General features: G+C 40.1%; 1 protein-coding gene across 3 annotated transcripts in view; it reads left to right on the forward strand.

The window, feature by feature from the left end:
* GPD2 (glycerol-3-phosphate dehydrogenase 2) overlaps positions 1–20,596 on the forward strand; it is a 304,438-nt gene that overhangs the window by 59,954 nt on the left and 223,888 nt on the right. For all 3 annotated transcript variants that reach the window (XM_089659673.1, XM_089659690.1, XM_089659682.1), the window contains exons 5-6: positions 15,223–15,320; positions 17,989–18,152. In XM_089659673.1, coding sequence (XP_089515799.1) covers positions 15,223–15,320; positions 17,989–18,152 — 262 coding nt within the window. The remainder of the gene's footprint in view (positions 1–15,222; positions 15,321–17,988; positions 18,153–20,596) is intronic.

A 20,596-nucleotide genomic window follows, 5' to 3' on the forward strand; every position in this document is an offset into this window, starting at 1 on the left:
GCATTCCTTTTGCGTTAAAAAAACCCCAAAAAACAGAAAGAATTGCTTGTATGGTTAGCATTAGGAAGGGCAGATGGTCATTTACATTCTTTAGACTACACTGGTAACATGTTTTTTTCTGAACAGTAGCATCCTTGTTATCAATGCAAGGTTAAAGCAGAAGTACACTGCCAAACACAGCCAGAATTTGGGCCCCGAGGAGCATTTTTGCCATAATTCACAATAATAGTTCACAGCATATTTGCACATTATTGCACTCTTACACAGCAAAGTGGCCCCCTTCAAAGCCGCAATGTCCGTGCGCCCCTCGATGGCAGGCGCTGCCATCTTCACTTTGTCTTCTTTTGGGTTTGGTGTCTTTAGCCACACTGAATAGAGTCTCTTCTGCCCTGAAAAACTTGATTTTCAGTACTCTAAATTCCCCTGCACTTTTAAAGGTGAGCTCACAAATCCAGGCTAATGTAAATGCTGATTTGTTTAAATACGGCCTGTGGTAATGCATCTGCATTGATGTATATATTCCCCGCATTAACCGCTTCCCGTCCGCCCTATAGCAGAGCTACTGTATATATACGTGATTTTGTATTACCGGGTAGGGGGCGCGCGCCGCCATTGGTGGCTACAGCTGTCGATCACCAGGTCCCAGCCAGAGACTCCCCGGCGGCACCTAGCAATCACCGAGGAACACTGACTGGGAAGGGTCTATATGTAAACGATACAGATCTCTCCCCTGTCAGCTACTGCATAGCAGAGCAATACAAAGCAGCATGCTTACACAGTAAAACACACACAGCACACAGTTGACCCTTTGATCACCCCAGATGTTAACCCTTTCCTGCCCAGTGTCAGTACAGTGTCAGTGCTTTTTATTAGCCCTGATCACTGTATTCATGTCACTGGGGATGTCAGTGACAGTCGGTTCCCCCCAGTGTCAGAATACCCGCTGCATTCCTGCTATAAGTCGCTGCTCACGCCATTACTAGTATAAAAAAATTTTAAATTCCAGTATATGTACCGCCATTCGTAGACTCTATAACTTTCACGTAAAGCAATTAATTTACACATATTGTGATTTTTTTTTTAGCAAAGATATGTAGCAGAATACATTTTAGCCTAACTTTATGACAAAATATGGTTTTTAAAAAATTTTTTACCTGATATGTTTTATAGCAAAAAGTAAAAAATACTGTTTTTTCTTCAAAATTGTTGGTCTTTTTTTGTTTATAACGCAAAAAATTCAAAATGCAGAGGGGATCAAACACCACCAAAAGAAAGCTTCATTTGTGGGAAAAAAGACATGCATTTCATTTGGGTGCAACGTTGCATGACCGTGTAATTGTCAGTTAAAGTAACGCAGCGCCATATTGCAAAAAATGGCCTGGTCAGGAAGGGTGGTAAATCCTCTGGAGGGAAAGTGATTAACATGCACAGAATCAAAGTGGAATTTGGTCTTCACCAGAGCTCCTGATGGAGGTGGAATAGAAACCCAAGTAGGGTCAGGGAAGGCAAGTACTTGGGTCCAAGCAGAGGCCTATTCAGGCAGCAAGCAAGAGAGTATTCAGGTCTGAACAGATGTGTAGGCAGGTAAGTATTAAAGCTCACTAGCTCTCAAATAGCTCTTGGTAAGATGCAGCACCAGCCACTTTAAAGGTTTAAATACCATTCAGGTCATAGGACATGTCCAGCGCCATTACTGGGAACTCTAGAAGTAGTGGCAGGAATTCTGTGAGTATCGTTGAAAGTCCTGGTAGGGACTCTACCAGTAACATTAAAGTCCTGTCAGGGATTCAGAGATTAGGAACTCAAGATATCCTGGCAGGTATACTAAGAGTTTTTGAGTTCTGTAAGACATGGTACAGATTTTGAGAGTACGGTAACACATGTTGTAGTGCACAGCAACCCATATGTGTTAGTAAAGCCCATTGGGGTGCCATTAAGACTGAATGGGAACACACGTAAAGGGAGCCCTGAAATATATGTGAACCCACACCTTGTACAAACAACCCATTCAGTTTTTAATAGAAATGAAAGGCAAAACGTGTGTGTGTGTGTGTGTGTGTGTGTGTGTGTGTGTGTGTGTGTGTGTGTGTGTGTGTGTGTGTGTGTGTGTGTGTGTGTGTGTGTGTGTGTGTGTGTGTGTGTGTGTGTGTCACACACACACATCAATCACATGATCTCTGTTCTCAGCTGCATAGGGGACATAGAAAGCTGGAGTGGAGAAACAGTAGCACACCGATCTTCCAAGTAAATGGCTGTGTTGGGGGGCATTTCAGCACAAGTATGATTATTGGAGAATGAGCAGGCTGTTCTCCCAGAACATCCAGAAAACTGACCACGCTGTGAAGAATGTGCTCCCATGTTTACTGTGGTTGGTTAGAAATAAGAAAGCAGGGGGACTGGCAGGGACACCAGGTATTTCACACAAAGGAAGCAATACACAGAACAGGATACTTTTTAACACAAGTACATGGTACAGCAGGCACATATCAGGAATATGAAATGTTGGGGTGACATATTCTTTCAGAGCAATATGTCTCTGGAGCAGGAATGAGAATTTTGAAGTTTTCTGAGACGCCCTGTACTTGTGGCTTCTGGTTTCCACAATTGGCTGTCTGATATCACATGGGATGTGGGATGAGTAGAGCTTAGCTAAATTTGTGTAGAGGCTGCCTCTTCCAGCAGTTTGTAATTTCTTCAGTGGATATATGAGTGAATTGAACCACCAAAATCCTCATTCATGGCTTCTGGCAAAGAAAGCTTTGAATCAAATGGGTGTGTGAAGCAGATGGTGCTTTGTTGTTCTTAGCCTTAGACTAGAGAAATGTTGCTGTCTATACCACGCACCATGCTGCTTCACTCTACAATTCTTTTTTGTTAGTGGTAGTCAAGTTGCCTGGAACGCTTTGTTTCTGGACATTTGAGTCTGCAGTAATTCCAGGTACCCAGCCCATCACAAAACAATAATGGGATTTTTTGTTTTATATATTTTATTCCGCATATCTGAAGTACACTATTCAAATTATTCATCCTCCTGATTATTCACACCTTTAGAGAAAAATATCATTATAAATATGGGACTACTACTGCAGCCATATAAAGTGGAAAGTGTTTGGGCAGTGCACTGTACCTGCTGTGACAGTTCAAATAACTTTTGTAAGCCTCTCAAAATCTGAAATTGGGAGATGTAAGAATTTCCACTTTTGCTGCCAAATTGGGATAACACCTACTTTATATTTGTAACATGCCCCCATTCATATAGTAGAACTAAAAAAATAAAAAATGTAGCCTGCCTTTTTTAGATGTATTCTGAACTCTCTAGCAAGGAAAAATCTTATATAGTTCCAGGATTGCCAACCCTTCGTAAATTTATGAACAGATGGTAAATATATGAACAGTTTGTAAATATTGGCCAATTTACAGATTGTCTGTAAATGTCTGTTGTGGACAGTGGCCGCCTGTAAAAAATATATGGCAGTGGGTTGGCTTCAGAACTGCACAGTGACATCTTGGTACCTTGTACAAATTCGAAAGGAGGACTTTCTAATTCAGTGTCCACAGAATTCCAAGTTTCATCAGAGTCTGCAGGATTCCCACTTACAGTGCAAGGGGGAACTTTGCAGGCCCTGATGTAAAGGGCAGTGCTGCAGACCCTGATGTAGGTGGGAACTCTGATATAAAGGGGAACGCTGTAGACTCTGGTGTAAGGGGGGGGGGCTCTGGTGACCAAAGACCACCATACATCAAAGTTCCCCCTTATACCAGAGTCTGCAGCATTCCCCCTTACACCATGATCCACAGTGTTCCCTTTTACAGCAGAGTTTCTCTTTAAATCATGGTTTCGCAGAGTTCCCCCTTGCACTATAAGGGGAAATCCTGCAGACTCTGATGTAAAGTGAACTCTATGGACTTTTGTGTGGGGAAAGGGTGGGGGCGCTCTGGTTTCCAGAGATTACCCTACATCACAGTCTGCAGAGTTACCCTTTACATCAGGGTCCACATTGTAAGGGTAAACCTGGTGAACTCTGTGGACTCTGATGTAAGGGAGAACTTTGTTGACTGTGATGTAAAGGGGAATTCTGGAGTCTGATGTAATGGGGAACTCTGTGGGCTCTTGTGTAAATAGCAAGGGGGGCTGTGGTGCCTAGAGAGCCCTTTTATGTAAGAGTTTTCCTTTACACCAGCGTCCGCAGCATTTCCCTTTAGATCCGGGTACACAGTATTCCCTTTCACATCAGGGTCCACAGAGTTCCCACTGGCACTATAAAGGGGAACCCTGCAGACTCTGATGTAAGGGGGAAGTCTGTGCTGGGCTATATTAACCTGACCTTCATGTAAAAGGAGAAATACTTTTTTTGCCTTTTGTTCTACCTTAAACACATCGCTAATCACACTAGCTACATGTTTATAGCTTAAAGTGTTTGTAATGGTACTTTTTTTTTTTTTCCCCTAAATGCACGGTCTCTTTAAAATAGTTTAAGGTGATTTTTCATGGCAGTATTAAATTTTTGGCTGCCGATGCTCTGATTTACCTGGTTGATCTTGTTTGTGCTGCTCCTCCCACAGGTAAACTGACCACGGTAGCATGGCAGCGGATCCATGTAACTGTTGTTAGTTTATGTCTTGTGTCATCACGCTGAAGTAGTCAGTAAAAAAAATCCCCCACCCATCCCTCCTGCATAACAACACACTGCTCTTGGCTGCCAAAGGGGATGTGAAGTTGGAGAAGGGAAGTTTGCTGCCAGGTCCAATTGCTTTCCATTGCCATGGAAATACAGATACTCATGTTCTGACATAGATGCTCCTGATACTGGACACTCCCCTCCCCCCCCAGCAGGTCCATGCATCGAGTTGAAACTGAGAGCAATCACGTGACCTGCACTTCTCTGGGGGAAAATACTGTAAGCGCAAGTTAGTTTAAAAAACAAATGTCACAGTGGATTTATGCTTGATTTTATATGTTGATTAACAGGTTAATATTTTATTACTAGGAAGTTTAACAACTTTAAGGGCCTGTTCACACCATGGTGCAGAGCCATCAGTTTTTCTGCACATTCGAGTTCAGCAAGGGCAGAACGAACTCAATTGTTTTCTATGTGCCCTGTTCACACCACAACACTGGTATCACGTGCAGATTTTTTTCTGCACCTGAATCTGCAACATATATAAACTCATTGAAGCGCACATAAAAACTGACGTAAACTGATGTCCCTGCAAATGAATCTGTGCATCAGTTTCCATTAGTTTTTCTGCACGTAAGGTGTGAACGAGGCCTAAATGTTGTTATTTGCACTGAAAACGGTCATCTTGGCAAATTTTGGAACTGTCAATAAAATGGCAGTCTCTGTCATTAATTTTTTTGTGTCATGTCAGTAAATTTTACATTCGGAGTTTGGCAGCCCTGCATAGTTATCTTTGTTTATAAGGGGGCTGTACAACTGTGATTGCCATAGTAAACCGTATCTGTACTGTACAGACAAATCTTCATTAATAATTGTATCTAGACTTGGACACTATCTGTGCTAACAAAGGGTTAAAGGTGTAGAGGATGGCTTTCTTGTATTGTATGTCAATGAGGACAGACTTGGGACAGACTCACTCTGACAAGAAAACCTTGTATTTAGCCATGACACCTTCTTCTTAGAAACATCTGAAAGGTAAGAAATATTTTTTAAAAATGTTATATTGTGTGGATGGGAACACATAACACCCACATAGTGAGGTTTTCACAAATTTAACTGCAAATTGGAAGTATGCATTAAGGCTGCTATAGAGCCTAGGATACCAGAAGAAAGTAGTAGAACCTAAAGTGTGACTATACAGAGAGAAACTAGTAAAGCACCAAATTAAACATTGAGGAAGCTTTGGAGTTTGTTTGTATTTGTGTTGTAACAAATGAAGGTACCAATGGAATTTGTTACACTACTATTTGGAAATATTTCATCCAAAATTTCCTTCACTTTATGTTGACTCTCTGCTTGTTCTCTGTATTTTCAAAGTGGATGTTCTGGACCTTTCATTCTGATACTGGCTTCATTATCTAGTGTCTGATCTTGAACAAGCATGCAGCTATGACAGGGGTCTATTTATAAAGAAAACAAATTAATTGCATAGCCATTTTGCGCATCAAATCTGCATGTACGGTTTTGTGCAGATTGGGCAAAAATGAATGTTCTTTATAGAGAAAATTTATACCTTACATTTTGTGGGATTTTTAAGGCAACCTTGAAGTATATACAAAGAAACCAATTGTTAAAAAGAATCAACATTTTATTTGAACAGGTTTCTTTTATCTGACACATTTATATATATCAGGTAGGCAATACATACTAGCCAATATAAAAAACAACGGTTTTTGACAAAACATTCACTTCACAAATTTGTGGTTTTTCCAATATGTATCCAGTGGTATCCCCCAAAAGCTGACTTGCATCTTGCAACCTCAAGTTTGACTGCAGATATATTCGGCCTGGGAGCCAACGCATTTCAAATACATTAATATAGATTCTTCCTCAGGGAAAGAATACCACTCTATAACAATTATTATCAACAGTCAATTATCAGTACATATCCTTATAATTAAATAACAATAAACTAGCCATATGGGATACATAACTTACATAGCCACCAAAAATAGCCAAAAGAAAATGCTTCACTGTGTTTGGAAGGCGAACTTCTCCCATAGCTGAAGTCATCAACTGACGTGCAAGGACCACAGGTGCCACATCACAAGCGCTGTCATAACAAAAAAAAAACCAAAAAACAAATATATATATATGTGTAATAATATCTTAGAGATACACCAAGGCATCAAGTATATACGTTTGTAAAATTAAGAGGATCATGGTAATGTGTGTCCCTTTAAATGGACACATAGATTGAGGGGAAAATCAAGGTAAGTTACATATTTCCCCATATTGAATATTGTATTGTCAAAAACAACAATGAAGTATATTGAATGTATAAGCTATATAGTTTGAAATCTATATTTGCAATAAATATCAAAAGTAATTGCTGACATTTAACTCACCATGAACTGTATAGCAATGTAGCAGTGTTTTAAGTTGAATATTATAAGCTTAGTCTTGTTATTCAGACCATAACCCTCCAAAGGGTCAGCGCCGGGCACAATATGTGTGATTCTTCCCAGGGTAGAGCTAGATACTGAAAGCTGTGCTTGATAATGCCAATACTGGCCTTTTATAGGTTCCAAAGTGGGTGTGATGTATGTGTTTCCTCCCATGTGCGGAGCATGTCCACTAGAGAGGAAAATGGCACCCATTGTGTGGTCCCCGGCGTTCATCTCAACTGCAGAAGCACAAAAGCGCCATGCGCATTGACTTAACATCCGACTCCGGAATGACACACTTCCGGAGACCGGACGGGCGCCATGTTGGAGACTGCCGCTGAGACAAAAGTAATGTGGACTGCACATAAGTGCATAAGAGCAAGGGGGAAGAGGATGCTTATCCCACTGCTCTACAAGGCCACAAATATAGGTCCCCCACCGTGATAGGGGACCCTTTCTGTGCCGGGCACATCAATATGGGACTGCCCCATCAGAGAGAAAAGAACCAACCCCCACAGTGAAAACATGTACCAAACGTTTGTAATAAAGACTAAAAAAGTTGCCGTATAATCTGGACAGCAAAACATAAATTAATCAAAAGAAAGAAAAAGGATACAATAAATGAATAACATTAACAAAGGAATCACTGCAGCACAAATAGAACGGGAAAATCCTCTATTGAGGAGAAATAGAGCATTCAATAGGAAAACATATTAGGAACATCATAAATCTGTTTTACCAGAGGCAAAGCCCTCCAAGAAGGGCCTATAGCTTTCAGACTCATTTAAACCAGGATGGCGAGTGGCATCAAGGCACCTAATTCAGCGCATTTCTTGCACTAGTAGTGCCTTGTTCCAATCGCCTCCCCTGGTAGAAACATGTATTCTATCTAAAGCTGAAAAGGTCACTTTTGGCATTCTATATTTGTGAAATTTGGCAACATGTCTTCCCAAAAGTACATACAGATTACCTATTCTGATAGCATGAACATGTTTGTAAATACGTTTCCAAAATGCTTGACATGTTTTGCCCACGTAAAAAGATTCCACATTCACATGACATAAGATACACTACTCCTTTTGTCTGGCAGCTTACGAAGTGTTTGGAAACAAATTTGTCTCCGTTTGGAAGAATACATTTTTTTTTATTGCGAAGTAGAGCGCAATTTCGCACAAGGAAAAGTGCCAACATATTTACATGGATCACGTCTCTGATCCCCTTTATATTCACTTTGTACAAGGGAGTCCTTTAGAGATCCTGCCCTTCTATAGGTAATGGAGGGATTCTCATCCACCAATTTCCTGATAGTCAGGTCTTCTGCCAAGACTGACCAGTGATTTTGTAATATTTTTCTTATTTTGACATGTTCGTTAGAAAATCAAAAATTGCAGTTGAGATGAACGCCGGGGACCACACAATGGGCACCATTTTCCTCTCCAGTGGACATGCTCCGCACATGGGAGGAAATACATATATCACACCCACTTTGGAACCTATAAAAGGCCAGTATTGGCATTATCAAGCACAGCTTTCAGTATCTAGCTCTACCCTGGGAAGAACCACACATATTGTGCCCGGCGCAGACCCTTTGGAGGGTTATGGTCTGAACAACAAGACTAAGCTTATAATATTCAACTTAAACACTGCTACATTGCTATGCAGTTCATGGTGAGTTAAATGTCAGCAATTACTTTTTATAGTTATTGCATTATATATATTATTTGTTGTTGCTTTTTTTTTTTTTTTGTTATGACAGCGCTTGTGATGTGGCACCTGTGGTCCTTGCACGTCAGTTGATGGCTTCAGCTATGGGTGAAGTTTGCCTTCCAAACACAGTGAAGCATTTTCTTTTGACTATTTTTGGTGGGCTATGTAAGTTATGTATCCCATATGGCTAGTTTATTGGTATTATAAGGATATGTACTGATAATTGATTGTTGATAATAATTATTGTTATAGAGTGGTATCCTTTGCCTGAGGAAGAATCTATATTAGTGTATTCAAAACGCGTTGGCTCCCAGGCTGGATATATCTGCAGTCAAACTTGAGGTTGCAAGAAGGAAATCATCTTTTGGGGGATACCACTGGATATATATTGCAAAAACCACAAAATTGTGAAGTGAATGTTTTGTCAAAAAAGTTGTTTTTTATATTGGTAAGTATGTATTGCCTACCTGATATATATCAATGTGTCAGATAAAAGAAACTTGTTCAAATAAAATGTTGATTCTTTTAACAATTGTTTTCTTTGTATATACTTTAAGGTTGCCTTAAAAATCCCACAAAATGTAAGGTGTAAATTTTCTCTACATGGAAATAGGGACAATGGCAACCACACCCTAAAATGAATGTTCTTTAAGCTGTTTTATCTGCCAGTAAAAGAATTACAAATGCTCTTCTATTATAAGCAGTAGTAAAATACCACATTATGGTCACTAGTTGGAGCTGAAGATCATAGGAAATACATAGGTATTTGAAACAAGAGATAAAGGGGTTGATTTACTAAAGGCAAATAGACTGTGCAGCATACAAGGCGCAGTTGCACTCTGCAAGTGCAATTGCCCCAGAGCTTTGTAAATGAGATAAAGGTTCACTTTGCCAGGAATACCCGATCACATGCAAGGAAAAGTGAAAAAAAAAAAAATGTTTGCTTGCATATGAATGGATGATGGAAGTCAGCATAGCTTCTGCTCACTTATTAAGCTCTGCAAAGTGCACAGTTTATTTGCCTTTAGTAAATCAACCCCCAAAAATTTAACAATTTTAGAGAATGCTAGAGGAAACTCGCAATTAAATGTAACCAGTGGTTACATTTATTGTGTAACTCCTTTAGCGTTCTGTAGCTTTGTTACATAGTATCTCTTGTTACAAGGACTTATTTATTTCCTATGTTCCTCTGCGCCATCTGTTGACCATAATTTTACAACTACCAATGAAAAAAGAACATTTGTTAAAAGAGAAAATAGCCTAAAGAACATACATTTTTGCCCAATGTGCACCTGAATGTACATACAGATTTGTTGGACGAATAGCTGTACAATTTAATTATATATTTATTTTTATTCTTGGATTCCATTGTGTGCACATGCCTATTTCAAGTCCCTAACTCACCATGTGGCATAGCAGGGATAAGGATGGACGTTGCCCAAGAATGGACCCTCTGAAACAGGTCAATAATGGTAGTTCCCAGATTTCTGTCCTAATAGGATCCTTTTAACTGTCCTACTGCTGCTTTCTCAGTAATCATTGTTTGCAGAGAGCTACTGTATTTCTTGATCAGTGATGATGTCAACAATGATTGCCAAACATCTGCAGCATGATGGCTGGCCATGAGAAAATTATATAAACACTTAGATTAGGGTATGGTTGCCAAGAGGCCATACTCCCATCCAAAAGCACTCTGAAAGCCCTGCTTGTAATCATGAGAGCATAATATGATCTTCAGATTAAAAAATATGTAAACCCAAAATTTCATATTCCTGATATGTGCCTGCTGTACCGTGTACTTGTATGAAAAAGTATCTTGTTCTCTTTGTATTGCTTCCTTTGTGTGAAATCCCTGGTGTCCCTCTGTGTTCCTATTTCAAACTGACCACACTAGGCATGAGAGCACAGTGTGGTCACTTTTCTACCTGTCCTGGGAACTCAGCCTGCTCTCCTCAATGATCAGACTGGCCCTGACACACCCTTCTGCACAGCCATATACTGGGAAGTTCAGTGTTCTGCAGGTTCTCCTCCCCCACCTCCTATGCAGCTTTGAACAGAGGGAATGTGATCACTTATTAAAATGAGAAAAGGTATTTAAAATGTTTTTTTTTTTAATATCTGTACATGAATGTTTTGTCTTTCATTTAGGTTTAATGTTATGGGTTGTTTTATAAGGTGAGGGTTTACATATACTGTAAATTATATTAGTTGACTGAATACAGACTGGTTTTGTTTTCTGCATAGTTTTGCCATTTGAGCCACATAGAATTGGGTGTGTATTAGAGGTATCGTCATCAAGAAGGCTCCACTTATAGCCTTGCATTCCTTTATGTGGGGTTGTCTCTGGAATGACAGGTTTCTGAATAATTGTATTTGACCCTCTGAGGTTTTTAGTTTAACATGATCTGTGTGTGGTTAGATTTGCACACCAGTATCCCTACAGAAAAAATATTATCTTGAATTGTATTTTTAATGCTCATGTTTGACCACCGCATGAAGAAAACATAAGGCCTTTTGGTGTCACTTTAAATTTCAGTGGTTTATAGCTCTGTGTTTCATTTAATACGCTGTGATAAAAAATAGAAGGAAATTATTTCTCCATGGCAGAAAGACTCTGTAACAAATTGAACAAGCCCCTCAGAGTCTTAAATCTTTATTAAATTGTAGCTAATTGTATTATTGACAAGTAAGCTGACAGGCTTATTGTCCCCTGATGGCATTCATTGGTTCATTTACTGCATCTACAAGTCCGCCAAAGGCTGTGTGTTTTATGAATCAATTTAACTGGGATGGTATTTTTTTTTTTTTATTCCAAGCCTTGCTGATGGGCAAGATAACACAATCTGATTCAGACTTTACAGAACTGGGATAGTCATGAAGTAAATTGAGGCTCTCAGAATTTCATATTTGGTCCCCTATAATCTCAGTACACTCTATTTTAATGTGCCTTCGCTGCTACAATAAAGAGAATCAAGTAAGGATTTGAAAAATCAAAAATGAAATAAATGATGTACTGCTTCTCTAACAGATCAACACAGTTAGCATACCCTAAGGGGCATATTTATAAAGCAGTGAATCTGACATTGACCAAACATTCACTGTAGGAGAACCTTTTAAGTGCATGTGTTTTACACGAGTTACATACTGTATACTGCTTTATAAATATGTACTTTAGTGCCATTCTTCCCATTAGAGATAGAATGCCAATTTCACACATTAGCAAAGCCTTCTCAACCAGGCTTCCTCCAGAGGCTTCTAGGGGTTGCTTGAGCATTGAGCAATTTTTGCCTTTCAGATAAGTAACCACTCACACCAATGATCTTTTTAGTTATCTGTAAGGGGATTCTTCCCACTGACCACCGATGTAAGGAACATTCTTTACTGATCATCACATTAATGTACCATGAGTTGCAGATCTACTAATTATTAGTAGGGGTTCCCTCAGACCAGAAAGTTATTCAAGGATTCCTGGTTGTATTAAAAAGTTTGAGATGTTCCACAAAAATACAGAAAGTCCTAAGTAAACAAGTCCACACAATTTTTGTTCTTTTAACCAGTTGCCCTCCACCCTATAGCAAAAATACTGCTACAGGGTGGCAGGGCTGCGCAAAGTCACATGTATATATACGTGCTTTTCATTTCTGGGTAGGGGGCACGCACGCCGCCCTACCCGCACCGCCATTGGCGGCTACGGATGTCAATGACCGGGTCCCAGCTAGAGATTCTCCACCGGCACCCGGCGATCGGAGAGAAACCGTGGCAGGGGAGAAACCTGTGTGGTCTCTCTCCTGCCAGCAGTAACGAGCTGCTGTGTATTTCTCTGCACAGCAGAGCAATACACAGCAGCATGTTTCCCAAGTAAAACATACATAGCACACATATAAAAACAGCACACAGTTAACCCTTTGAGCTCCCCAGATGTTAACCCCTTCCAGCCCAGTGTCATTAGTACAGTGTCAGTGCTTTATATTAGCACTGATCACTGTATTAGTGTCACTGGGGAGGTTAGTCAGTTCCCACTCAGTGTCAGAATGCCCGCCGCAGTCCCGCTGATCGCCGCCATTACTAGTATAAAAAAATTATTTGCCGCCATTTGTAGACACTGTAACTTTCACGTAAACTATTTAATTTATATCTATTGGGATTTTTTTTTTTTTTTTAGCAGTAACATCCTTGTTATCAATGCAAGGTTAAAGCAGAAGTACACTGCCAAAGCACAGGCAAAATTGTGGGCCCCAAGGTGTTTTTTTGCCATAATTTGCATCTTCAATTTGTCTTATTTTGGGTTTGGTGTCTTTAGCCATACTGAATGGTCTCTTCTTCCCTCAAAAGCTTGCCTTTCAGCACTCTAAACTCCCCTACACTTTTAAAGGTGAGCTCGCAAATCCAGGCTAATGTAAATGCTGATTTGTTTAAATTCAGCCCGTGGTAACGCATGTGCATTGATGCATCTGTTCCCCGCATTAACTGCTTCTCGAACGCTCTATAGCAGAACTACTGCTACAGAACGGCAGGGCTGTGCAAAAATCACACACACACATATATATATTTTGTATTACCGGGTAGGGGGCATGCCATTGGCGACTACAGCTGTCAATCATTGGGTCCCAGCCGGAGATTTCCCATTGGCACCCGGCGATCGTCAGAGCAACACTAAGAGGGGAGAGGTCTGTATGTAAACAATACAGATCTCACCCCTGTCAGCACCTGCATAGCAGAGCAATACAAAGCCTCATGGTTACACAGTAAAACACCACACTATGTGAAACAGATGCAGCACACAGTTAACCCTTTGATCACCCCAGATGTTAACCCCTTCCTGCCCAGTGTCATTAGTTCAGTGTCAGTGCTTTTTATTAGCACTGATCACTGTATTCATGTTACTGGGGATGTCCGTGACAGTCAGTTCCACCCAGTGTCAGAATGCCCACAGCAGTCCCGCTATAAGTTGTTGATCGCTGCCATAACTAGTATAAAAAAAAAAAAATTCCAGTATATATACCGCCATTTGTAAATGCTATAACTTTCACATAAACCAATTTATTTACACATATTGGGATTTTTTGTTTTAGCAAAGACGTAGCAGAATACATTTTGGACTAAATTTATGGCAAAATATGATTTTTAAAATGTTTTTACTGCATATGTTTTATAGCAAAAACGTCAAACATATTGTTTGTTCTTCAAAATTGTCATCTTTTTTTTTTGTTTATAGCGCAAAAAATAAAAACCGCACAGGTGATCAAATACCATTTCATTCGGGTGCAGCATTGCATGACCGCGCAATTGTCAGTTAAAGTAACGCAGCGCTGTATCGCAAAAAATGGCCTGGTCAGGAAGGGGGGTAAATCCTCTGAAGGGAAAGTGGTTAAAAATGTTTTTCCTGTGTTTCTTGCCATCAATTTTCCAAACATCCCTTTTATTTTATCAGTTTATAACGAAAAGGTAAATAGCGATTGCGTTCAAAGCCAACTCTCACTAATGATGTGCACCGTCTTTGGAGTTCTACTCAGAATCTTCTTACTGCATTAAGGTCTGTTAAAAATGAAAAATCTGAAAATCCCTCAATTTATTAAAATCAATAAAAACATAAACGAAGTCCACTCACAGGATACCATTGCATGCCAGCACTATAGAGAACAGCAAAATATTCCATAAAGGTAATTCTGCCGCTTACTATGTTAGTGCCTGATGAGCGGGTATCTGTCTGCATGACTAAACTTTGCCCCAACATGTTTCATCAATGTGACGTCATCAAGGGTCAGTAATCAAGAAGACAATTAACAAGTTTACACCTCCTCCTGATATGTGTTTTTCTGATTGGTTTTTTACTTACTCCAGTTAGAGTAAAGCTATCTGGAAGCAAAACAAGAAGACAGCGTGCACCAATAGTGTAGTAATAACCTTAATCCAATACAAAGTAAAGATAAAATGCATTCACAAAAGGAAAGTGTCAAACGTGCTCATCTGTGGCCCACAATTGTTCCCCGTTATCCAGTCTAGAGGGACCCTCTAGCCATGGCCAGCGGCAGGGGTTGGAGCTGAAAGCTGTCCAGGATGCTAGGATCGGCTCAGTTAAACCCACTGATGCAGTGTGCAAAGCTGCAAAGTGGGTCCCTCTGGACTGGATAACGGGAACAACTCCAGGCCACAGATGAGCAAGTCTGACACTTTCCTTTTGTAACTGCATTTTATCTTTACTTTGTATTGGATTAAAGTTATTAACACACTGTCAGTGCACTCGTTGCTTGGCTGTTTTGCTTCCAGATAATTGGCAGGATTTCCCAGACCGTTTTTATTGAGAGCAGCAAGATGGTTGTAGTATCCCTATTGGATTTATTCCTAGAATCAGATCTATGTCTATATACGCTCTGGAAATTTTTATCTTTTTTTAGACTAAAAAGCTAAGATTTTATTTATTGATAATGTAACTGAATTCTGTTTTTCAGTACAAACTTGTAAAAGAAGCTCTTCATGAACGTGCCAACCTGTTGGAAATTGCTCCTCATTTATCTGCCCCTCTGCCTATTATGCTGCCTGTATACAAGTAAGGAATTGAGGATTTTGAATTTGTATTTAAAGGTAGAGTCTATAGAAAAATGTTCAGTTTTGAGTGAGTGCTGGTGAATCCATAACCTGCCAGATCCTTATAGTTTAGGATCACCTCTCTTTTAGATTCCCAAACTAATCCCCATCACTGTGGCTTAAAACCTTTAAGCTGGTCATACACTAATAGATTTCTTTCATTCATATGAATGGTGTTGATGGACGAATTCCCTGCTGGACTGTTGTATTCTGAAGTCCCGAACAATGCCTGCATCTTACTGGATTCCGTCTCTGTTCAGTAGACAATTTTCAACCCAGCCTCTGCGACAAAAGTTGACTGAGTAATCTTAAGCCAGTAGGGCCACCCTTTCTTTCTAATAATTCTTAAGAATAACCCTGCAGCGCGAGTGTCCATGCAGTAAAGATTGCTGGGGAGCTGCAGCAGGGACTGCAGCCTTCTCTGTTTTCCACTCTAAGAGGCTCCATCCTTGGACTTAGTAAAAAGGAACTGAACACTTTTACTTAAGCAGGGACCAGCCAAATTTCAATCCATGTATGTGCTAGCTGGTTGTACACAAGTCGATCCATCAATCAACAAGTGTACAACCAGCCTGTTGGGCTTTTCCCAATGACGCGAATGGCTGTAGCCGGCAACGCTGATCATTGTATTCTGCCAGTGGGGAGGGCTCCACCGGCAAACTACAATAACAGAGCAGGAGTGACTTCCCCATCCACATCAATTCTGTGGATGGAGGAATTAGATGGCGAACAAAAAAAATTATTAATTTATGGCCAAACTTATGCCCGGAAAAAGGCAAGCTGGGGGACAAAGGATTAGACTGGTATTTCCTGTGATCTCTCTGCAGCTGATCTTTCCTCTGACTTGCTGTTCTTTGTCTTGCACTGTGTCTTTATGCAGAGGTGACCATATAGATAGAGGCATGGCTTTTCTTTCTTCTAAAGAGCCAGCAAACACAAATGCTCCTGCACTTGGGGATGGACTTGATGCAGGCTACAACCACATTAAGAATGTCCTGGAACATGCACACCTTGCTGCCCTCAAATAGAATGGGGGAATCCAAATATACTGAATGAGGAAAGAACAAACAGAGGGCGCACAGGCCTAGTGCATTACCATAAAAAATGTTTAATAAGAAATAAAGTAGGTGTTGTACTCATAAACAACAATAAAGTCAAGGCATATCATAAAAGAACAGCTGGGTCAACACAGCGCTGAGTAACAGTCCGCAACAGGAAGTGTAGACATCCAATAGGCTGACGCGTTTCGAGGACTTGCCTCTTCCTCAGAGCCACTGAGGAAGTGGCTCTAAGGAAAAAGCAAGTCCTCGAAACGCGTCAGCCTATTGGATGTCTACACTTCCTATTGCGGACTGTCACTCAGTGCGGTGTTGACTCAGCTGTCCTTTTCTTTCTTATGTCAGAGCCTCCAGCAAAGGGAACAGTGAGCCATACAGTAGTGACATCTCCAAATCTCCTGAGACTAGCAGTAAGAGGCAGATGTGCCTTAGATCTCATACTGCAGATAACCATCAAGGAGGCTGTAGGAGTGCCTAGGCACACTCACATACCAGGAAGTGTACTGTTATTTTTCAGGAAGAAATCCAGGCAGAGGTCAGTTTTCCCAGTTACCACCCAATTAACATTTCGAGATGGTCTACATAGCATAGCAAATCTTCACTCTTTGAGTTTGGGTATACATTGTTAAGAGGCTAAAGTCTTGCATGTTTAGTCAAACCTGTGGATTTTATTAGCCATTGGTTTTTTACAATACTGTTTTTTTTACCCTTTACCATGCTCTGAACAGGGAAAATTATTAATAAATACAGGTAATAATAAATTATTAAAATTATAAGATTCATGGTGGTGTAGCCAGTGATATACTGAACTGAGAAAATTAAACTGGGCAACAAAAATTGTTCCCTCTTCAAAATACAATAATAAGTAAGGCAATGTGGGGCCCATGGAATATAAGTTATGACAGTTCTTGCTGCCCATAACCAACCAATCCCATCACAGGTACTGTAGAAAGCAGAACTAAAAAAAGACTGTGGTTGGTTGTTACTGCTAGATGATAAAAGATCAGTTGATAAATACAGGGGTAAAAGTGGCTGCAGAGCTCAATCTCAATCTTCACGGGACTGAGATTGAGCTCTGCAGTTACTTTTGCAGCAATAATTTTCTTATTCTGGGTCACAATCCTGCACAATGCCCTTTTTGTCTCTTTTAGTCAGTTGACCATGTTGACTACGTTTATGTTTATCAGACGGTGTTTTCCCGGAAATTGTATATGCCGTCATAACCTTTGATACTGGACCTCACAACATGGCAAATAAATTGCCATCGTCAGTCACAGAGGCACCAGCTAAGCGTCACCAACACTTTTCCCTCTTTGAAGCTCAGTAAGCTCTGACACTGCTCCGTATTACTAGCAGTGCACGCAGTGAATGACGAAAGTGAGGTTTCCCACCCGTTAACTTGGTGTCTCATCACACAGTGGAAGCAAAAGTACGTTACATCATTTCCGCTTTCAATGCGAAACATGTCATCACTTTCACACCTGCAAATTATGTAGTGTTTCCATTTTTTGGTCTAACCCCTGTAAGTTCTAATATTCAGTGTATGTGTAATTGTTCTTTGTTTTGACTTAGGTGGTGGCAGTTGCCATACTACTGGGTTGGCATCAAGGCCTATGATCTTGTAGCTGGCAGCCAGTGCCTAAAAAGCAGTTATGTTCTCAGCAAATCCAAAGCCTTAGAATTGTTTCCAATGCTTCAGAAAGACAGACTTGTGGGGGCCATCGTCTACTATGACGGTATGTATCAGATGTATTATTTGTTTAATTACATGTTTGAAGCTAATGCATAACTGATCCAAAAACAAAAAATGTAATGTATTACAAAGTACTTGTCCTTGGGTGTGGTGGCTGCATTAGTTTTACATTTTTTTTAGGCTTCTTTTCCTTTAGCGTCACCTGCTAATATTATGCTTCCTGTCCTAGGGTGGCTCAGTACTTGATGGCTAATTTTGCTGTATTCCAGTTTCCTTGTAATAATGTACTTTCATAGATTGATATGTCTATGGATGGCCTGTGCTCTGACATGGCAGGCATGTCATGCAGCACAGCATTGAACTTGATTTTCTTATAGTTAAGCAATTGAAAAATAAAAGTTAAATGCTTCTCTTCAAACACAGTGTGCAGGTTATAGGTTTTAGCACTTTCTTTATAATCTGCCTTTGCGGATTGTACCCTATGAATCACACCTTTGTGAGACTCCCATCCAATGATTTAGAATTCTAGCAATGACTCTGGGCAAAGCCTACAGGGTCCAGGAAGATTAGGAAATACATTTTTAACAAATGAGGAACATCAAGAACAGATCATTGAAGACAAAAGCTGTAATCATTCTCCTGGGCAAAACTATGCAAAGATTATTGTACCCAAAAGAATACTGTTCGCGAAAAGCAAGATGTCAGATGAAAGTTTCATAAAGACGATAAAATATGGTTTAAATTGCCATGTTTACCTGGCAGAGCTTGTTAACTTGAAGTTCTACTTAAAGGGGTTGTGCAGGCTAAATATGGTAAGTTGGTTTGTAGGGACTAAATTAGATTTTCTTTAGGAGGCCAAAACATTTCCTTGTGACTCCCTGCTAACTCACTTTCCTGCATTTCCTAATTTTGTTGTGACCATGAGTTTGCTATTGCAGATTTCACCTGTAGATGATACTGCTAGTGAAATCTGGAACTTCTTCCACCCACATATTCCAAATGTCACTTAAAGCAGAAACAAAGTTGTAAAAATAACAAAATCACAAATAGGCAAGCATTGTCTCTTCTGCAACAATCTAAACTTACATGCCAGTTTGCAGCCCTCTGCAGAATGTACACTGAGCTGCGCATGCACAGCTGAGTTTACATTTCCGGCACGGTGCCATTGTACCAGGATTAATGACTCCAGTGCATGCGCGGGGGTGATGTCATCCAGCAACAACCAATAAAGATGGGCAAAGACCAGCACCAGGGACCTCACGGATTTTTTACTGTTTCAGTAGAGGTGAGTCATCTTCAGTTTTGTTTTAATGAACTTACTTGCAGGTGAAACCTGATATTTAAGGCCAAGACTGTGCTTGTCAGATATAAAGTCGAACTCCTGGTAGTTATTTTTTTTTTCTTTTTTATTGCGGGACTTTTAGTTAAGTGTTAACCAGTAAATGTAAAACCAATTTTGCAACTTTGATCTACGAAGTACTGTAAGCAATCATTTGATGGGGTCTGCTCTTTAGTTTTTAGTTTTAACCACCTCCCGTCCGGCCGTTGTATATAACTGGCCGGACGGTGGCAGTGCAGGGGCAGGTGGCCGTTTATAAACGGCCTCCCCAGACCCTGCTTGTGCGCACTCCCTGGGAGCGCGCAGCACCACGATCCAGTGCCCGCTTTGTCCTCCGGACACAGTGGCACACCGATTGTCAGACAGGACCTCTGTACGAGGTCCCGATCATGGGATCACTGATTGGCCAATCAGTGATCACATGCAGAGTAGTAAGCAAGATGTCATGAATGATCACAGAGGTCACATGGAACAAGGCTATTCACAACAGCCTTGTACCATGTGACAAGCTGTGACCAATCACAGCTCACTCAGTAGTTCTCAATGGCTGCAAGAATGCAACTAGAGAGAAGGAGAAATGATTGTTTTTACATCCTTTATGGGTGTAAAAGCAATCAGTGTAAAAAAAAAAAAAAAAAATCTTCATCACTCCCTACAAGTAGTACAGTGTCACCATGGTGACACTGTACTGCTAGGGTGACGGCTGTAAAAAAAAAAATAAAAAATAATATAAAAAAAGTTTAAAAATTATAAGTTTTGGTTATAAACTAATTTGGGTAATTTTTTTTATTAAAAATATAACGGAATAAATTTTGGCCAAGATTTATGATGAAATACTATTTATTTGCAAAATTTTATAAGAAAAACACTTTTTTTCGAAATTTTGGGACTTTTTAATTTACATAGCAAAAAAATAAATATCTCAGTGGTGAATAAATATCACCAAAATAAAGCTTTATCTGTCTCAAAAAATGCTAAGAAATTCATATGGGTACAGTGTTGCATGACCGCGCAATTGTCATTCAAAGTGTGATAGCACTGAAAGCTGAAAATTGGCCTGGGCAGGAAGGGGGTAAAAGTGTCCGAACTGGAAGTGGTTAACCACCTTACTAATGTCATATTATAAAATTGTTTTCTGGAACACTGTT

This window comes from Staurois parvus, unplaced genomic scaffold (genome assembly GCF_062004578.1).
Source record: "Staurois parvus isolate SC_StPar_1 unplaced genomic scaffold, SC_StPar_1.0 ptg000031l, whole genome shotgun sequence".
Lineage (NCBI taxonomy): Eukaryota > Metazoa > Chordata > Amphibia > Anura > Ranidae > Staurois > Staurois parvus.